The sequence below is a fragment of the Ascaphus truei genome, chromosome 3 (assembly GCF_040206685.1).
Source record: "Ascaphus truei isolate aAscTru1 chromosome 3, aAscTru1.hap1, whole genome shotgun sequence".
NCBI classification, from domain to species: Eukaryota; Metazoa; Chordata; class Amphibia; order Anura; family Ascaphidae; genus Ascaphus; species Ascaphus truei.
In genome coordinates, this window is record NC_134485.1 from 372995497 (window position 1) to 373013430 (window position 17934).

The window sequence follows — 17934 nt, forward strand, 5'->3', positions numbered from 1 at the left end:
TTTTCTGTTGAAATTAATACTTTTTAATTGTAGGTACATTGTCGCTTTAGATCAGCACAGATATGTCCAGCTGTTTATTGTAGCAATAGGAGGCACCATTTGCTTTTTCTTTATACCACCTCTCTTTTGTTCATGTAATTCTGGTAGTATGCCCTCTAGCATTGTACATAGTTCCTGGAGTGAGCACTTCAAAATGTGGTGGTGAACAGAGTTCTACCAATGATCATGTACAGTATTCTGCCCCATGGTCTTTGTGCTCCAGGTGCATTTCTAAGTATTGAATTCCAGTTTCACACATGTTCATTACTCTAGTTTACCTAAACCATTCATCATTTAGTGTGCCTGCCCTGAACGGGGAGCTCGGCTGCAGATCATCTGCTACCTTATGTCACTTAATAAAAGAAGAGCGCAATCACATTTGGATCAATACAATCCACTATTAACATTTCTTTTAAAAGGTTGTCTAATACCGAATAAGGCCAGTAAGTTATTAAACTCATTATTACTTTTTTGTTTCTCAATTCAAAAGTGGTGTTAATGTTCCGTATATTTGACAAAATTAAAAGCCTGCTACCACACCAAGGTAAACTCATATTTTATGCAAGTACTATTTAAAGTTCACAATATGTACAGGATGTCTGCAGAGTAGGGCATTTAAAAAGCAATAAAAACAATTCCAGCAGTACAGTATTTATCCCTCAGGCCTGCATCAAAGACAGATGTTTAAAAGAACTGAGCTCGACTAAACTATAGCCTCGCTGCCACAAAGTATTTAATGATTTATTTATTTTGTGGATACCCACTCATACCAAAGAACACAAGCACAATTATTACGGTTTTGTTTTATGAAAAATAAATTTATTACGTAACACCTTGCTTTAACAATGTTGATTTTTTTTATCAGAATACTTGTCATTCATGTAAAATAGTTGTTTACAGTACATTGTATGTTACAGTTTTGTTTCCTTATAAATTCTAAGGCTTTCCCTCTATCCCCTTATTCTCTGATGTAACAAGAGCAGCCCTAAATAAGGTGCTAACAGATTAAAAAAAAAAAAAAAACTGAATTCAAATCCACTACACCAAGGGTGGCCAACTTTAGTCCTCAAGGGCAACCGACAGGTCAGGTTTTCAAGATATCCCTGCTTCAGCACAGGTGGCTCAGTCATGATTGAGCCACCTGTGCTGAAGCAGGGATATCTCGAAAACCTGACCCGTTGATGGCCCTTGAGGACTGGAGTTGGCCGCCACCGGACAACTCCAAGCCAGCTTAAAAGCTCTGAACAGACGCTTCACCTTGTGAGACAGGTATCTCGTGCTCATTGTTTGCTTATTTTTGTTTTGTCAAAACTCCAAAGCATGCTCACAATTCAGCAACACCAATAGGAAAAAATACATTGTCAACGACAATCAGTTTTACTTGTTTGCTAATGCAAACGGATTCATACCGATTTTAACAAACGCATTTACTATCAGATAGCAGCTTTAATACTAGTCAAGTTAAAGATTCATTAAAAACTTATGCTGCAATATAATCTTTGGGAAGTTCATCTAGGGATAAAAAGGCAAAATGCTATATTTTTTTAGTATGGAGGGGGGGGAAAGATATAAAGTGTTGTGTAACAAATTTGTTTGTCAAAAACACTGATCAATGTGATAATATTTGTCACACCACAAGAAAGTAAATGTGTACCAAAATTATCTGAATTTAATTTTTTTTTTTTAGCTTGTTATAGTTTTGTGCGATGGTAATGTACATACTAGTACAAAGAATTTTTGATACTGGTCAGAATCTTGTTAAGAGAAGTCACCAAATACGATAACATGTTTTTGCTCCTAGCGTACTTCACAGCTTCAACTGCTACAGACTGTCACTGAAAGAAGTGCATTGGTCAGTCTGAACCATTTCAAGTAAACTATGAAAGTAGCATATCCACAACACCAACTGTGCTAGCGCTTTCTTTTGAGCTTCACCTCCACATGGGAACTACATTCTGTGAAATGTTGTGTAACTTGGCTGCTGGACGTTTTGAAGGTGTGGTTGTACAGTACACTCCAAAGCCAGGCTTCAGATAGACAGCTGCATGCTCAGTCCTGCAGCCTAAGCAACAGTGCATTGACGTTTTTCAGGTACAGCTCAGTACCGATGTGTTTGATGGGAGTACTGTGGAGGCTGCTGGGAGGTAGTAGAATATCCCATGCTGCTTTGAGGTTGTGATGTGCTTGGTCCAGGGTTGGGATAGGCAGCATGTGGATTGGAGCGCTATAAAGAGGGGGTAAAGAGACAGAAATACAATGATGCAGTTACAGTATCTAGAGAGATATTATGAATATCTTGAACACACCTTTTAAAACTGTACATTTTTTTCAAGTAAAATAAGCAGCGCCTGCATATCGACTTATTCAATATGCAGTACACAGACTAAAATGAAATTTTAAGTGAGAAAAGTGGACAAATTCCTTACAGAACTCACCATGATATGCACCACTGCTGGAACAATCAGAATATGGAAAAATCTATTTGAATGCCATGACCGCAAAAGATCAGCAGCAAGAATGAGGGATTTCATACAAAAGTACTTTGCCTTCTTAATATGGGTGTTAGAAACCACAAAGCATAGAACAGGATAACAACTAGACGTAAAGAAATGATGCAATTCTAAATATGACCATGAGACAGAAAATATACCCATCGAAAGAGGCATTTTTTTTAAAAAACATTAAAAAGAGTGGGGAATTTTATAGGTATAAATGAAAATCTAACAATGCTTAGTGCTACATAAATGTTGCTAATCACATTACCTGATAGTCTGAGGTCATGATGAGTCCACCTGAGGTAGTGGTAGGAGGAACAACTCTGACTTTCTTCAACGGTGGCCCTTGTGCGTGACTGTTATCTTGATTGCCTGGATGGCCAGTCCCGTTCGTATGATTATTGCCTTGCTGCTGCTGTTGGTTTTTCTTTACGGATTAAAAAAGTAATACACAATTCCAAAATTAGGGAAACATACAATATCTGATGTATGCAAATAAGAAGGCATTGCCACTATGAGGACAGTAACCCCGTTTCTTGCCCGATAAGGCTGCTTAATTCCACCCCTCACAAGCACGCAGGAATCCCCCAATGTTCTCTGTGTTAAATCGGTGGTAGAGGTCAAGGAGTTTGGCTTCCCCTTTTTTAAATATATTTTCTCTTGCAAGCCACAGCTGGAAGGAGGAATCATTTGAAGCAGTGGTTCTCAAAAGTATTTTTTGGAACCACTGACCACCCAGTATTTTAGAGAGAAAAAAATAATGTATTTGCACACAGGTGAAAGCACATCACCTCATCTGCATAGGCTGATTGCCCCAAAATCCTGGTCTGGTTCTGGGTTTTGAAGAAAAGGTTTTAAAACCACCAATGTTGGCTGACTACTACTAGCCAAATACTTTCAATTGAGACCATCCTGAGGAGCAAATGCCTTCTTGAACATTATGTATCAATTTATACTGATCAATAATATGTAGTGTGGCTAACATACATTAAAACGAGAGGTAACGCTTAATGTATTTTTCTGGTATATTTCATGCAAAAACACGCTATTGTATGGATCAGTGTTTCTCAACCGGGGTGAGTAAGTGTGAGATCTACATACTACATACTACATACTACATACTGCTGTTTGTGGAGAGAAGGTGGACTGTACTGTGTGTAACGTTGAGAGAACAGTATTGTGCCTGGACAATTACATTTAACCCCGAAAACATTAATAATCCCCTTAGAACATTACTGGCCAATAATGCCCTCACTGGATTAAACTCCTTCAGCCAGGACATTAATGGTCAGCAATGCCCTGTTCTGAGGGTATGATTATTACTTAAATATCAGTTACAGGCCCAGCTTAGGTATTCATAAGATATTGCTGCACAGAGCTGTATAAAAATGCATATTTTCAACACCACACGTTAGAATCTGAGCTACAGTACAATCTTACTGTGGGCATACGAGCGAGGTGCAACGTTGGTAGTTGATATTATTCTGTGAGGATGCCTATTGTATTGTTGATTAAAAACGTAATTTCAACAGCTGAATTAGACACGCTTAGCCAACTAATAAATGTAACAAATTATTTTTAATTTTGACTAAATGCTTACTAGAACCTCTAAATAAACAGACATAGCAGGTGAGTGTCTCAGAGTAGCCCCAGGCTGGAAGAATACAAGCATAAATCTATGAGCACTAAAAAGTTAGTAGGCAATTTAAAGGGGAAATGGTACCACACAAATTGTCATTTGTGTACAAGGCACCACAGCTTTGTGACAAAGCCAGTGGCGGATTTCCCATGAGGCCCAATTTTGGGACTTCAAATTTTCCTCTTGTTTTCCCCCACATACAGAGGCCCCGCTCTCTTCCCCACTGATTGACAGGGGAGAGCGTGGGGCCTTTGTAAAGTTCTTACCTTCTCCTTCATGTCACCCTTCAGCGTCAGTGTGTGAAATGAGGCCACGCCGCTATGTGACACTGCGTTGCTGAGGGAGGAGGGTGGCGCGAAAGAGGGCAGCGGCGCGAAGGAGGAGGGCGGCACCAAGCGAAGTGCTTATGGGCGGTGGTTTTGTAAATTCGCCACTGGACAGACCTACAGTATGTAATGCTCTAGTTGTGTTATTTGAAAACATACTTTGTCTCCCTTGTCTTCAGGTTCTTCTTCTGTCAGGAACTCCCGCTTGGGGTATGGAATCTGACAGCCTGCAAAAACACTGCCAAGGAAAATTACTGGTCATCATTACAGGTCTAATTAGCATACTTTAATCAATGAAACATTCTTCTGATCTCTGAGAATGTGTTTTTGATTGTCGGTAGAGAACAATGTATTACAGTATTACGTTTTGCCATGTACATAATTAACTAATTAAAATAAATCAGGACTTTGTGTACTTGTTCCTTGCATGCATCTAAACTTGTTAGGCTTTAAAAAAAAAAAAAATGCACTGAGGCTTTGAGACCGTAATAAATATGCAGTTTTTATACTGAAGGGTGATACGGAAATATGAAAAATAATTAGTACATTTCCTCTGCTATTGAAGAATAGAGAACTAGACCGTAGGCTTTTAGCAATGGACTGCAAAGATCTGCTGCATGCATAATCAAACTGTCAGTGGGTAACTGGATTAGCGCTATGGCTAATGGGATCATTTTTTAAAATTATTATTAGGTAGACTTGGCACAAAACTCCATTTGGGATTGTAGGGATTACAGTTAATTTTAAGCATATCATGAGAAGTATTTCCTTCAGTAGTGCACTGGATGAATATAAATAGAAAAGCAAAAAAAAAACCCAACCTTTTTTTTTGCCAATAAGGAAGGACAATGGTTGATTACTTACTCTGAAGTAGGAAGTGGATCTTCTAGAAAATATGGATCCTGCATAGCTTGCTCTGAGGAAATTCTCTTAATTGGGTCCATTGTAAGCAATTTCTGAAGCTTTGTAACATTGAACAAAATGAAACCCATGTCAGATTCAGCAAAAATACTAGAATACATTATATTATGCAAGTGACAAGGCAGAACGCAATATATTAGTAGTATTTTAATATTAAAACACACACGGATGGAAATATAGGGGAACTTTAGTTATGTTACATGGAACAGTAGTTATGCGATTTAATATGGTCAATGTATTAGCAAGACGACTGGAAGCAATTGGGTCCCGACCAGATAAACTAAATGGGATGTTTAGATTTTTATTGCGCAGCTACAGTAAGTATCACTGATAAAAAATTCTGTGTGATTCACAATACCATATCTTCATTCAGAGTAACTGTATAAAGATTATCTATGCAGGAATATTTAACTATATGACTCACATACAGCATCCTATGAAGGTAATTATTCACATGAAGCAGACAAAGCATATAAAAACAATGTTGATATGGGAATGATTAGATTTGTGTTCACAAGCCTCCATTCCTGCAAGCAATTATTTTCGGACACAATAAAGAACATGCTATTTGTTTTGTTCCACACAGTTGCAAGTGGTGGGTATGCCTATATCCATACTTTCACACACAGGGCTGGAAAAATACAGTGGCTGTGCAACAGCCAAACAGAATCTATACTAGCAAGATGAACCTTTTCAGCACAAACATTATTTCAAACTAATAAAAGACACCACAAAAGTACTAAATAAAGCCAAATGAAGTCCCAAAAATACCTACAGCATACAGGAAAGCAAAAGAGAACAAAATAATAGTGCAGATGGTTTTAAAATATATATTCTAATTGAACATATATAAGTAATGCACGCACAAACGTTTGCATAAGAAAATACTTCTGATGTGGGGTCTTTGATAGGATCCCTGTCTCAATAACCTCTGTCCTTCACAGTGGATGTATGCGCAAAAAGAAAATGATAGAACATAGCATAATATTGTTCAAATATTTATTTATTTATTTGCTCCAATTGCACTCACAATTAAAACAAGTAAAACGTGCTTAGTAAAAAAGGCAGATGTTCGCTTGTCCTCACCGCACTGACGCCAACCCGTGCTAGAGCCCAGTTACTTCCGCGTCACGTGGCGTCCAAAGTCTCGTGGGATCTCGACTCTCCATCTGTCACAGCACTACCCTACACGTTTCGTCAGAAGTCACTTGCAGCAGCGAAACGTGTAAGGTGGCACTGACCGAGAAAGATGGAGAATCACTGTGAAGGATGGAGGCTATTAAGAAAAGGATCCCCTCAAAGACCCCTCAACATAGGACTATTTTAATATGCAAACTATCAACACACTTTTTTTGAGTGCATTACCTATAAATATTCAATTAAAGTACAGTATCATTTTTTTTAAACCATATGCACTATTTTTCTTCCCTTTTTCTTTCCTGTGTTCTATAAGTATTTTTGGTGACTTTATTAAGTACTTTTAGCTTCAGGCTGCAGGGAAAATACCAGGGACTATATTTTCACTTGTTTTACATATAGACACATTATTTTATTACTTTATATTGTTTGAACTATATTTTGGCCGATTAAGGTTTCCAAATTGGATCAGTTTTATCCTGTGTTTATTTGTTCTTTAGGTTTCTCTCATCTCCCTATATCCTCATGTGCACCTCCTACCTATCTCACTCTTACTATACCCCCTGCACCCCTTCTAAATGTGTCACCTTCCACCTCTTTACACCCAAATATCCATCTTTCTTCAAGCACCTGCTACCCATCTCTCTCCCCACTGCACATTAGTGACATGTCCAGCCCAGCACATCAGTTGCTCCTTTCCCCCCCCCAGTGCCCAATACCAACAGCTCTCCCCGACTAGATTTCCCTTTGTACCACCCAATGTCACTGTACTGTAAAGTCTGCACCGGTCATCGGACACTGATCAATGATATAAAACTTCTTCCAGTTGCGCTGTGGTTACAAGAGCGCAGCAGTGAGGGAAAATGGAGAAAGAGCTCAATCGCACTCTGGACATGCGATGACAGCACAAAGTTCCAGGAAGAATGAGAAGGGGACGTGTTGGTGGACTCTCCCTGGAGAATAATAGCTTTTTTTCCGGCCAGGCACATACTGTACAAACACAAACACCATAAAGGACCTTAATTGAATTAAAACTCACATTAAATTGTGATCTAAAGTCAGTTACCAGTTAAAATCAATACCATACTTGCAAATATTGAACCGGCTCCACAAATATACCACTGATGTTCTGTATGACCGACACAAGTCATACATGCGATATATAATTTGTTTGGGACATATGTAACCTTTTTGGCAGGGACTTACCAAGTGGAATGTTTTGCTATCTGGTTTAACTTTATGCTTTTCCATATATTTTATAAGGCTGCAGTTGGTATATCTGGAAAATAAAAATATTGGTAATGTTCCATAGAAGTCTATACTTGCTCTCCAAGTTTAACTTTATGCATGTTTACACTGCATAGATGCAAATGTACAAAATCGACATCTGCTGCTTTATTGTGCAAATCCCTACAATGGTTACCATAACAAAGCACTCCATGGCATAGTCCTCCTGTACATTGCCGATCTAATCCCCAAGTACTCTCCCCTACATACATTCTCGGCTTGGTTCATCACATTTGGCTCGCCTCTTTTCCAGGATAGCACACCAACTGCGGAACTCCGTTTTTCTGCACCATCAGACTCTCCCCCACTGTTCAAACTTACAAAAGCTCCCTCAAAACCTCTCTCTTTATAAAGAGGCCTACCAGTCACTCTCCTGACAAGCCTATGGACAAAACCATGCCGAGCAGCCTTATATCCCCACCTATGAGCAGGGAACTCATTACCTATTGTTTAATTATATTTTAAAGTTGTATGTTTTATTCTTGTCCTTATGCCCACATCGCACCGCGACATGGAATGTTGGCACCATCATGTAAAGAGAATAATAAAAGAACAAAGCTTCCCTCAAAAGGCATCAATTGGAATAAAAAGGTGCTAGTAGGTAATCCCAGAGACTTTCTAAAATTACCAATAGCATAATAAAATAAAAAATTAAATAAAATCAGGAAATTCCAGCACTCAGAAAAATACAAAAATAATAATAATAAAAAAAACCCATTAAATCAACAGACAAAATGGGATACAAACAAAGTAGTAGCATTTCGTGGGGAGAGATATCATTGGTTAGCTTTTGGGGAAAGCTTCACTATTAAGGACCAGTTTCCCTCCAAGCTCCTTTATGAAGTCAATAAATAAAGACACACACTTTTTTTCTTTTTCTTTTTCCCAACACAGATTTCCCATTTTGATTACTGGGGTTTCCTTTTATTGATTAGATGCAAATTTACCCATATGTAATGACAGCGTGTGAAAGCAAGGGCATTCTCAGGTTACCTCCACAAAGCAAAGATCAAATAGTACCTATGACTCTTGGAGTTTTGTTTAAGCAAGGGAAACAAAAATCTATTTTGGGGTACAAGCCATCATATTTTCAGTTTGATTGCAGATAACCATTTAGCAGCCAACTGATCAGATATTATTTTATAGACCATTGTTCATGAACCACCATCAACTTTTCTTAATATACTACTTGATATATTTAAACAAAACATGACATTAGATTCAGCAATTTTAATACGAAGAGGTTTTGGTTTAACCTCTCAGGTACTGGAGGTGCCTGTAAGAAGTGAATATGTAGAAATGTCAATGGCAACTAGCAATCCCTATTGGAAGCAATATTAGTCAACTATTAATACTACTCAACCCGTTTCCTTTGCACCTCTAATGGGACCATTAGTCAGAATAAAGCAAAAACAGTGATTTGTTTGTATGACATAACTAAAGAAATGGTAAAACATTTATAATTTCAGACTTTTAGTGGACCTTGTTCAATTTGTGTAAAGTGATATCCAGTGCAGCAGGCACAGTAGATGTATAGGTTGACTTACGTGTTCCTGCGAAAATCTTTCATTAGAGTTGAATGCTCAGGCATCTTTTTAATGTCTTCCCAATCTTTTTCTAAACAAATAATGATAAAATGCAATCAACTGCATGAGCGTGAATATCTATTTACATAAACACAAACTTTAACTTTTAACAAAGCCAATATTATGGCTCCGATACAGTATCTCTGGTGTGTAATTTCTCAAAGTAGATCAAAACACATTTTCTTCCTCTTAAAATATTGAGAGCACATCTTTGAAAATATCATCTCAGAATGAAATCTCAAGAACCCTTTTGTATGAACCAAAAATCCCACTATTTCATTTGACAAAAAAAATACAGGTTCATATCCTTCCGTGTTTGGAGCACTTATAGAAAATCAGCCTAATAGGCAATTTTTTAAATGCAAAATTTTCAAAAGTTTAATTGCACTTTAAATGAAATGGGCAATTCAACCACTTTGTTGCTGCAGAGTTGAAAACGTATGCAGTGTTATTTTACTGAACACTATTCTTTGTGGAAACGGTTACAGAAAAACATTACGAAATAATCTGTGTTGCATGACATTAATTGAACTCAATACCTCAATGGTCCCTTTACAAGATTGTTCTAAACTACCAACATGAAAACAAAAACCAGTGAGGTTGCTAATGTTTGGTACACAGCATTAAATTACTGACGATCTCCCTTGTAGGTTCAGTAAAAACCATTATACCCTCTAGTATTCTCACATAATGTGAGCCAGATAATAAACGTTATAGGAAACACATTTTAAAAGATGCAGTTCCAATTTGTATATGTATCACAGTTGCAATAAAGTGAAACTACTCGTATAACATTTTCTAGCCTATTATTGTATTTATTTTACTCTTGTACATTTGACAGCTTTTCAGATTGAGGGTTGAGATTGGAATATAGAAAAGGCCAACTATAAATATAATCAGACAATACATACAGTACCATCTTCCATTTTAAGCTATACTGAGAAACGCTTGCCACAACAATTTAGAACTTAAAGTGATCATAGAAACGGTTAACATTTTTTTGAAATATTGTTTTTTTATTACATACCTTGAGAAACATTTTACATTAACATTTCTAATCAATACAACACGCTCCAATGTGTGTGTGTGTGTGTATATATGTATATATGTGTATGTGTGTATGTGTGTATGTATGTATATGCAGTGTTCGACAAACCTATACATTTGCACGCCCCGGGCGAGTGCATTTAACATCGTGGCGAGCTCCTATTGGCCCAAGCAGCACACGTGTGGTACTAGGTGGCGAGTAGATTTTTTTGTTCGGCGAGTAGATTTTTTGGCGATTTGTTGACCACTGTGTGTGTGTGTGTGTGTGTTTATAGGTCAGTTTGGCTGGATATTGTTTATCAAGTGGCAATAAAACCCAGTTTCTTTAAGTTTCAGTAGGGAAGAGACTTTCCAGGGCACGACTTTTTGGGAGATTTAAGACTTTGACACACTACAGATTATTCTTTTAAAAGTTAAATGTTACCTTACCACACAAAATAATGTATTTTTGTCAGTTTTATTAATAAAATGTATGGTTTATATAAACAGTTGGTAATGCACGTCACTTGATTGATATTAAGCTTTTGTGAAACGTGTAAAAAAAATTAAATAAAAAAAACAACAGTGGTGTGCTGCTTGTGTAAGGAAATTTGTATGCAATTTTTTAAGGGTACCAGAAATATCTGGTTTCTAGGCACATGCTTATTCAAACTCCATTTCAAGTACTTCTCAAAAGTAAAATGCCAAGTAGAAAAGAGCGCACAATATGTACAGTTGCCCAATAGGTGTATGGGTATGTCCGAGAAAAAAAAAAATGGTTTTCTCCAAGAACATATAAACATTTTCAATAGAAATTAGTTGGCCCAAATCAGTTCGGTGTCACTATATAAGTGAGAATTTAATCGAAAGTATAGAAGTTGAGCTTTACTTTCCATGTAACAGGAGCACTTTGCTGCATCCTGCTTCATCAGGTTTGCGGTTTCACCCAGTGTTCGCGTGGCAGTCCTGTGAGTGGCTTGAATGCTACAAGATGTGTTGCAGTTTCGCTTTTGTTTTGTATCATAGATTAAGAGCAAAAAAATTACAAAAGCCTCCACTTACAATAACAAAATATTTTATTTACTTAATGGAAATATGTACCTGCAGGAAATCCCATGACATTAAATATTCTATCCAGCTGGTCATGATGATATGGATTACTAGTCTTGATGTCCTCTTGTCGACAATGAAAAATTGGTTCTGAAGTTAGTAGCTCTGCAAATATACATCCTATAGCCCAAATATCTAGAGAAACAAAAGTGCTGTAAGTAAATATCTGTTTTAGGTTAAATTACACCTTCAATCTATTATCTGTTAGAAAAAAAAACAAATACAGTAAGACTCAAAATAAATTATATTTAGATCAGTCTTGTGTTCAGCATAAAAAAATAGGGAATGGGACTCTGCAAATTGGTGCTCTCACCAATATGCTCCAACACAATTCTAGAGATATAACCTGTGGTGGGCTGAATTGATGATGAATAATCATAATTTAGTGGTGGTGGTGGAGCTAGAGCATACAATAGAAGAATAAAACAAGACCGTTGTAAAAAAAATATTAAGAAATGCACAGCATAATGTAGTTATGTGAAACACTTTTCAAACAATCAGGTAGTAATCAATATGATTGTCAAACAATGGAACAGTAACTAGTTTAGGACATACATATACATACTGTATATTATTAAAGAAGCCAAGCACAGTGTGTACCAAGGTCAACGACAACCTGGATGTTACGTAATTGGTGGCTGGTTGCAGGTCTGCAGTGCCAGTTGTGAATTCCAAACTAGATATTATGGTGGGCTACTGTTTGGCATCGCATGACAATTTGGGTGCTGGCTTGTTTGGGTCCTAACAAGATGGTCAGTCAAGGAGAGAAAAAAAGAAAAAGGATAGTCTAACTCAGTGGTGCGCAAGGTTTTGGCGCTGCGCTCCCCTCCGGGCGACAAATGATGCTGTGTTGCTGTAAGGTGGGTTGCAGAGGCCTTGCGCGCTCCCCGGCATGTAAATTAAATGCTTAAGGGAAGAGCGTGGGGCATCTATAACCGCCACACCTCCCCAAAACATCTTGTGACCCTCAGATTGCGCACCCCTGATCTAAAAATCTCCTTCATTACGCCATATGACTGTTTTGGTGCGATAAATATTAAATGATGGTGATGGCTGCATTGGTGGTGGCGGTGTGGTTAAAACACACAAGCCGCTGTCAGCAGTGACAGTAGCAAGCAAATTTCTGGACAATTATGCAGCCACTAAGCTTACCCAAGTTTAGTTTACGTCAGTCAGCCAGCCTCTCTGACCTGTTGTGTGATTTACTTATTGTGGCTGAATTGAATTCACTATTCCATAGACTCATGGTCACTCTTTCAATGCTACTAGACTAGTGGCAGTGGACAATGCATTGATTCACAGATAGAACACTGAAAAATGCTGAATTAGTGTTCACAGGTTAATTATTGTTAGCAAAAATATGCGTTACTGAGAGATGGAACAGTAACAGTGGTTTCGGACATATATAAACACAAGACAAGCACTATGCCAACCTGGATGTTACAGGATTGGTGACTAGCCATCCTATGCCAGGTGCTAATTCTAAGAGATTATATAGTGTAGCACTGACTGCCCGGCATTGCACGTCCGTTTGGGCCCCCACTAGATGTTCAAAATAAAATATAACAAACCTAATGCCATATTTGCAAGTTTTGGTTTTGCCAATAAGATAATGATGGATGGTGGCGGTGGAACATGAACACCACACAACAAGCCATTGACAGCATGAACGCAGTAACACTGAAGGAGTTAAAATTATATGTCAGCTCTACAAGTCTCAGGGATTGAAAGGGTGAATATAATCTGCTATCTTTATCTTTCTTATATGAGCTGTTCCAGTACTGAGAGAATTAACTAACTATGCTAGTTGTAATCTTTATTTACTTCTGTTGTTTTCAGTTTGTCTTTTATACAATAGCACAAGAGCAGTAACATGTCCCAAACAATACAACTGCATGCTCTTGATAGCCATTCCCTGTATTTCTCTTTGTAATGTAGAAGTAGAAACTGCCGGCCAAACACAAGCAAGATGTAATGATTTACTAATGCTTTGTCCAAAGACACAGATACATAACCTCTACAGAAACTTGTTATTTCTCATTGTTAAACATGATATGTTATGTATTAACATGCCCTTGGTTTTCTGTATAAATGTCGGGGCACAACTGAATAAACTTTGAAGTGTGGAAGCAGCAGACCTGTTGTCCGACTCCTCTCTTCCCGAGCTCGTATTTGTCTGTGTTTCGGAGAGTGCTAAACCAGTGCTGTCCAAATCACTAGGTTGAGTGAAGTGATTCCTACCAAAGTAAAAAAAGTAACCCTTTCAAACACCGACAGTCTCAGACTGACTTGCCATTCGCCACACAATCTGACTAATTATGCATCCGAAAAGCTTAGCTACTTTTAGTTTCTCTGTCAGCCTCTGACCGGTTGTGTTAATTATTGTCGTTAATTACTCAACGCATTCAGAATTTGACAGTGACTCAATGCTACTAGACTAGTAGCAGTGAAATGACCAATGCGTTGATTCACACAGATCTAACACTCCAAAGAGTGCTGCCTTAATATTCTCTGGTTAATTATTGTGTGCAAATATAGCAACATTTGTCAAATGGTATCTCCATCACACACTGCACAAACCATACAGTCAGGAAATGTTGGTATTCATTTATTAAAAAAAGAAAACAGGGGTGCCCAATGCTACATCAAATTGACAAAACATTTATGGTAATAAGTATAAAGTTCAAATACTTCAATAATAGTAATTACTTGTTTTTTTAGTTAAACCCTTTGGCCAAAGCATCATAAGCCTGCATACCAAACGTCAAGGTAAATCAAAAATGCAGGTCCAAACACAAACTGTGAACCCTTCCTTTTACCTCTGTATGAGGGGAAGAAACTGCAGTAAGTCTTGTCCATTCAGCAAATAGCCATAACCTCCCAAGTTAAAAAGGTGGGGAGGGATGAGCTCTGGGGGGAGGTGCCACCAACCTCCATTAGACTGTTAGCAGTCAGAAATTGATTAACACACACATTCCCAGCTAGCTTAAACTCCTGCACCCACCACATCATGAATATATATTTATGCCAAAATGAGTGCTGCTGAGCGTGGCAAATGTATACAACAAAAGACAGGGGTGCCCAATGCTACATCCAATTGACAAATTGACAAATTGACATTCACTCTATGAGAGGGCCAGGGCCTCAAGCCACTGGAAACCTCTCTGATAATGGGTATTTTATAGGGGGTACTCCATATCTTAATTGATTAATAAAGTCAAGTTCCAAAAAAATAAATTAGAACTTTCAAGGTTACTAAACGTACCAGCACCCGAATTGAGGAGTCAAAGAACCATGTGCCCTCCAATTAGATTTGGTTATGATTCAATGGGGCAACCCCACCATGGGTCTCAGTAGACGTCTAGGGACAGATTACCATCCATTATGTCTGTCTTGATAGAAGTATATCATGCCATTTAAGTTATGTTGTATAAAAGTTGTTATATTGTTCAGACAACTGTATATTTTGCATTATATAAGTGTTGTTATGAGCACTGTGTGATTATGTTTTCTCATGCAGGGACGATGAGGTCTTTGCCAGGGGGAGAGTGTAGCAGAGAGCCCTCCCTTGCCTCCTCCCTGGCAGTGGTCCGATCGCATGGAAGGGTTTAGTGGCTGTCGGCCATGTTGCGGTTGGCACAGCCGCATGTATATGGACTGTGTATAAGCAAGCGGCCATCTTGCAGTTGGCGCTGCCGGAAGAGGTGTTCCTGTCGTTTAGGATTTCCTCCGCGGACTGGAGACGGCATGTTCAGTACTGACGGAGCTGGCAAATGTGTATGTATATCTTTATCTATATAACGCCATTACTATACGTATCGCTTCACAGCAGTAATACACATGACAATCATATAAATAACGAATAATACAAACAACACATAATGGGAAGAAGTGCTTCAGAAATAAAAGTAACATTTAGGAAAAGGAGTCCCTGCCCTGAAGAGCTTACAATCTAATAAAAGATAGAACAAATAAAAGATATTGAAAGTAACTGCAAAATGACGCATTCAAACGGTTCTCGGATAAATAATAATGAAAGAATAAAAAGATTTATGGCTAGTGTCAATAAAAGTTCAAATAACACACGTTTTGCTATACTTACCAATAGCTTTGGTATAATGCCTTGCTCCTAGGAGCAGTTCTGGAGCTCGATACCAGAATGTAACAACTACAGGATCTAAATCTGCTAAAGGCTTTAAAGGTGAATTAAATAACCGGGCAAATCCCATGTCCGCTGTGAAAGGGAAAAAGCATATGTTATACATTGCAATAAGAAAAGACATAACATAGAGGGTGGTAATCACTGCTCAACCTTATTACTCTAAACCATATAGGTAAATGTGTACAGGTGCATGGGAAATAGAGACATATTTATTACACAAAGGTGATCATAGAGTGACCACCCAAAAGAATTCCCAATGTATTGCACTCTGCTTAATGGTAGCAATTACCAAAGGGAATAAATCCCAGACCATATAGGGAACCAGAGGGTTTAAAATCGCAAAAACAAAAAATTATTTATTAACACTTCTAAGTAATGGAATAAAAACAATTAAAAAACGAATGACGATGGAGTATGCTGTCTCAATGATAGTAAACACGCATATAGGTATGGGTAAAGAAAGTGGATTATAAATATCCATTGTGTCACCGCAGTGATTTTACAGACATAAGTATTATATCATTCCATATGGTAACCATGTACCATGTCTGTAATATGTCTCTCTTATTCCAAGCAACCAAACCTCACTATGCCTGAATTGCAAACTGCCAAGGTTGTAGCAACGGTATGTTATAAATGCCTTTAACAACATGTGTGCAACCATGTTGCCTCCGGTTATGGCTATTAAATCGCCGCCTGTGACACAAACGCTACTTGCAGTGGTTAAGTATGTAATCAAAGTAACCCCTACATAACAGGGTAGTGCCCAAAAGCTCATGAATCCAAGATTGTAATATCAATGTATCTACAAAGTTGTACATGTATATCAGTGTGATAAACCAAACAGGCAACTCAAATATAAAGGCTGCCCGTGATACAAGTTTAACTCTCAATAGTCTGTCTGCATAGTAGCAAGATTGGGCCCAGAGTTCATACAACCGTTCAGCTACGCTGTATCCAAATTGGCCTCATACTCCATCCGCTCCGAAAACTGCAGTAGGCGATGACGTCTGCCGGTTTCGTTTTCATACATTGATATTACAATCTTGGATTCATGAGCTTTTGGGCACTACCCTGTTATGCAGGCGTTACTTTGATTACATACTTAACCACTGCAAGTAGCGTTTGTGTCACAGGCGGCGATTTAATAGCCATAACCGGAGGCAACATGGTTGCACACATGTTGTTAAAGGCATTTATAACATACCGTTGCTACAACCTTGGCAGTTTGCAATTCAGGCATAGTGAGGTTTGGTTGCTTGGAATAAGAGAGAGCATATTACAGACATGGTACATGGTTACCATATGGAATGATATAATACTTGTGGCTGTAAAGTCACTGCGGTGACACATTGGATATTTATAATCCACTTTCTTCACCCATACCTATATGTGTGCTTACTATCATTGAGACAGCACACTCCATTGTCATTCGTTTTTTAATTGTTTTTATTCTATTACTTAGAAGTGTTAATAAATAATTTTTTGTTTTTGCGATTTTAAACCCTCTGGTTCCCTATATGGTCTGGGATTTATTCCCTTTGGTAATTGCTACCATTAAGTAGAGTGCAATACATTGGGAATTCTTTTGGGTGGTCACTCTATGATCACCTTTGTGTAATAAATAAGAAAAGACAGCAAGCAAAAACCACGGTCAATATTTATTGAGTCGTCATCAAAAACAATGCTCAAAAATGACAATGTGTAAAATATGTAGTCCCTATGAAAACATAGCAAAATAGTCAACAGGATAAAAGCTGCTAAAATGTAATTTTCAGGCTTTAGTTGCTGCAATATAAACAAGTGTTTCAGAACTGATAAAGTGTCAAGGACTACCAAATAGTCCCACCAACCCATCTACATCATCGTGCAATAAGCGCCAGGGGATTGAGAAACTTCGAACTTTTTCTATCAATGAATTCAAAGGAGCACTCCCATTAAATCCACTGTAATCTGCCCCAGTGCACAACACTTACACAAAACGCAGTGTTCAGACAGGAAAAGCAACAGTTGGCACTCGAGCGGACTTGATTACGTGTGAGAGTTTTTGGGATCAACACAAACTCTCACGTTTATATCAAGTCCTCTGTAGTGCCAAGTTTTTCTATTAACATAAATAAAATGATCTAACATCACACATATAACGACAAACCATAATAGGTTTCAAAATACACAAAAAAAAAAAAGGACCTGAGGACTGACATAA

The 17934-nt window shown here is 38.0% G+C and overlaps 1 protein-coding gene across 1 annotated transcript in view; it reads right to left on the minus strand.

Moving 5' to 3' along the window:
• Positions 1 to 827: 827 nt before the first annotated feature.
• The window catches only part of CDK8 (cyclin dependent kinase 8), a 106330-nt gene continuing 89223 nt past the window's right edge, over positions 828 to 17934 (minus strand). Inside the window, exons 6-13 of the mRNA XM_075592222.1 lie at positions 15669 to 15800; positions 11558 to 11701; positions 9392 to 9461; positions 7764 to 7836; positions 5364 to 5461; positions 4659 to 4737; positions 2803 to 2961; positions 828 to 2263 (exon numbers count right to left, since the gene is read on the minus strand). Of these exons, the coding sequence (XP_075448337.1) occupies positions 2138 to 2263; positions 2803 to 2961; positions 4659 to 4737; positions 5364 to 5461; positions 7764 to 7836; positions 9392 to 9461; positions 11558 to 11701; positions 15669 to 15800 (881 nt within the window). The 3' untranslated portion in view covers positions 828 to 2137. The remainder of the gene's footprint in view (positions 2264 to 2802; positions 2962 to 4658; positions 4738 to 5363; positions 5462 to 7763; positions 7837 to 9391; positions 9462 to 11557; positions 11702 to 15668; positions 15801 to 17934) is intronic.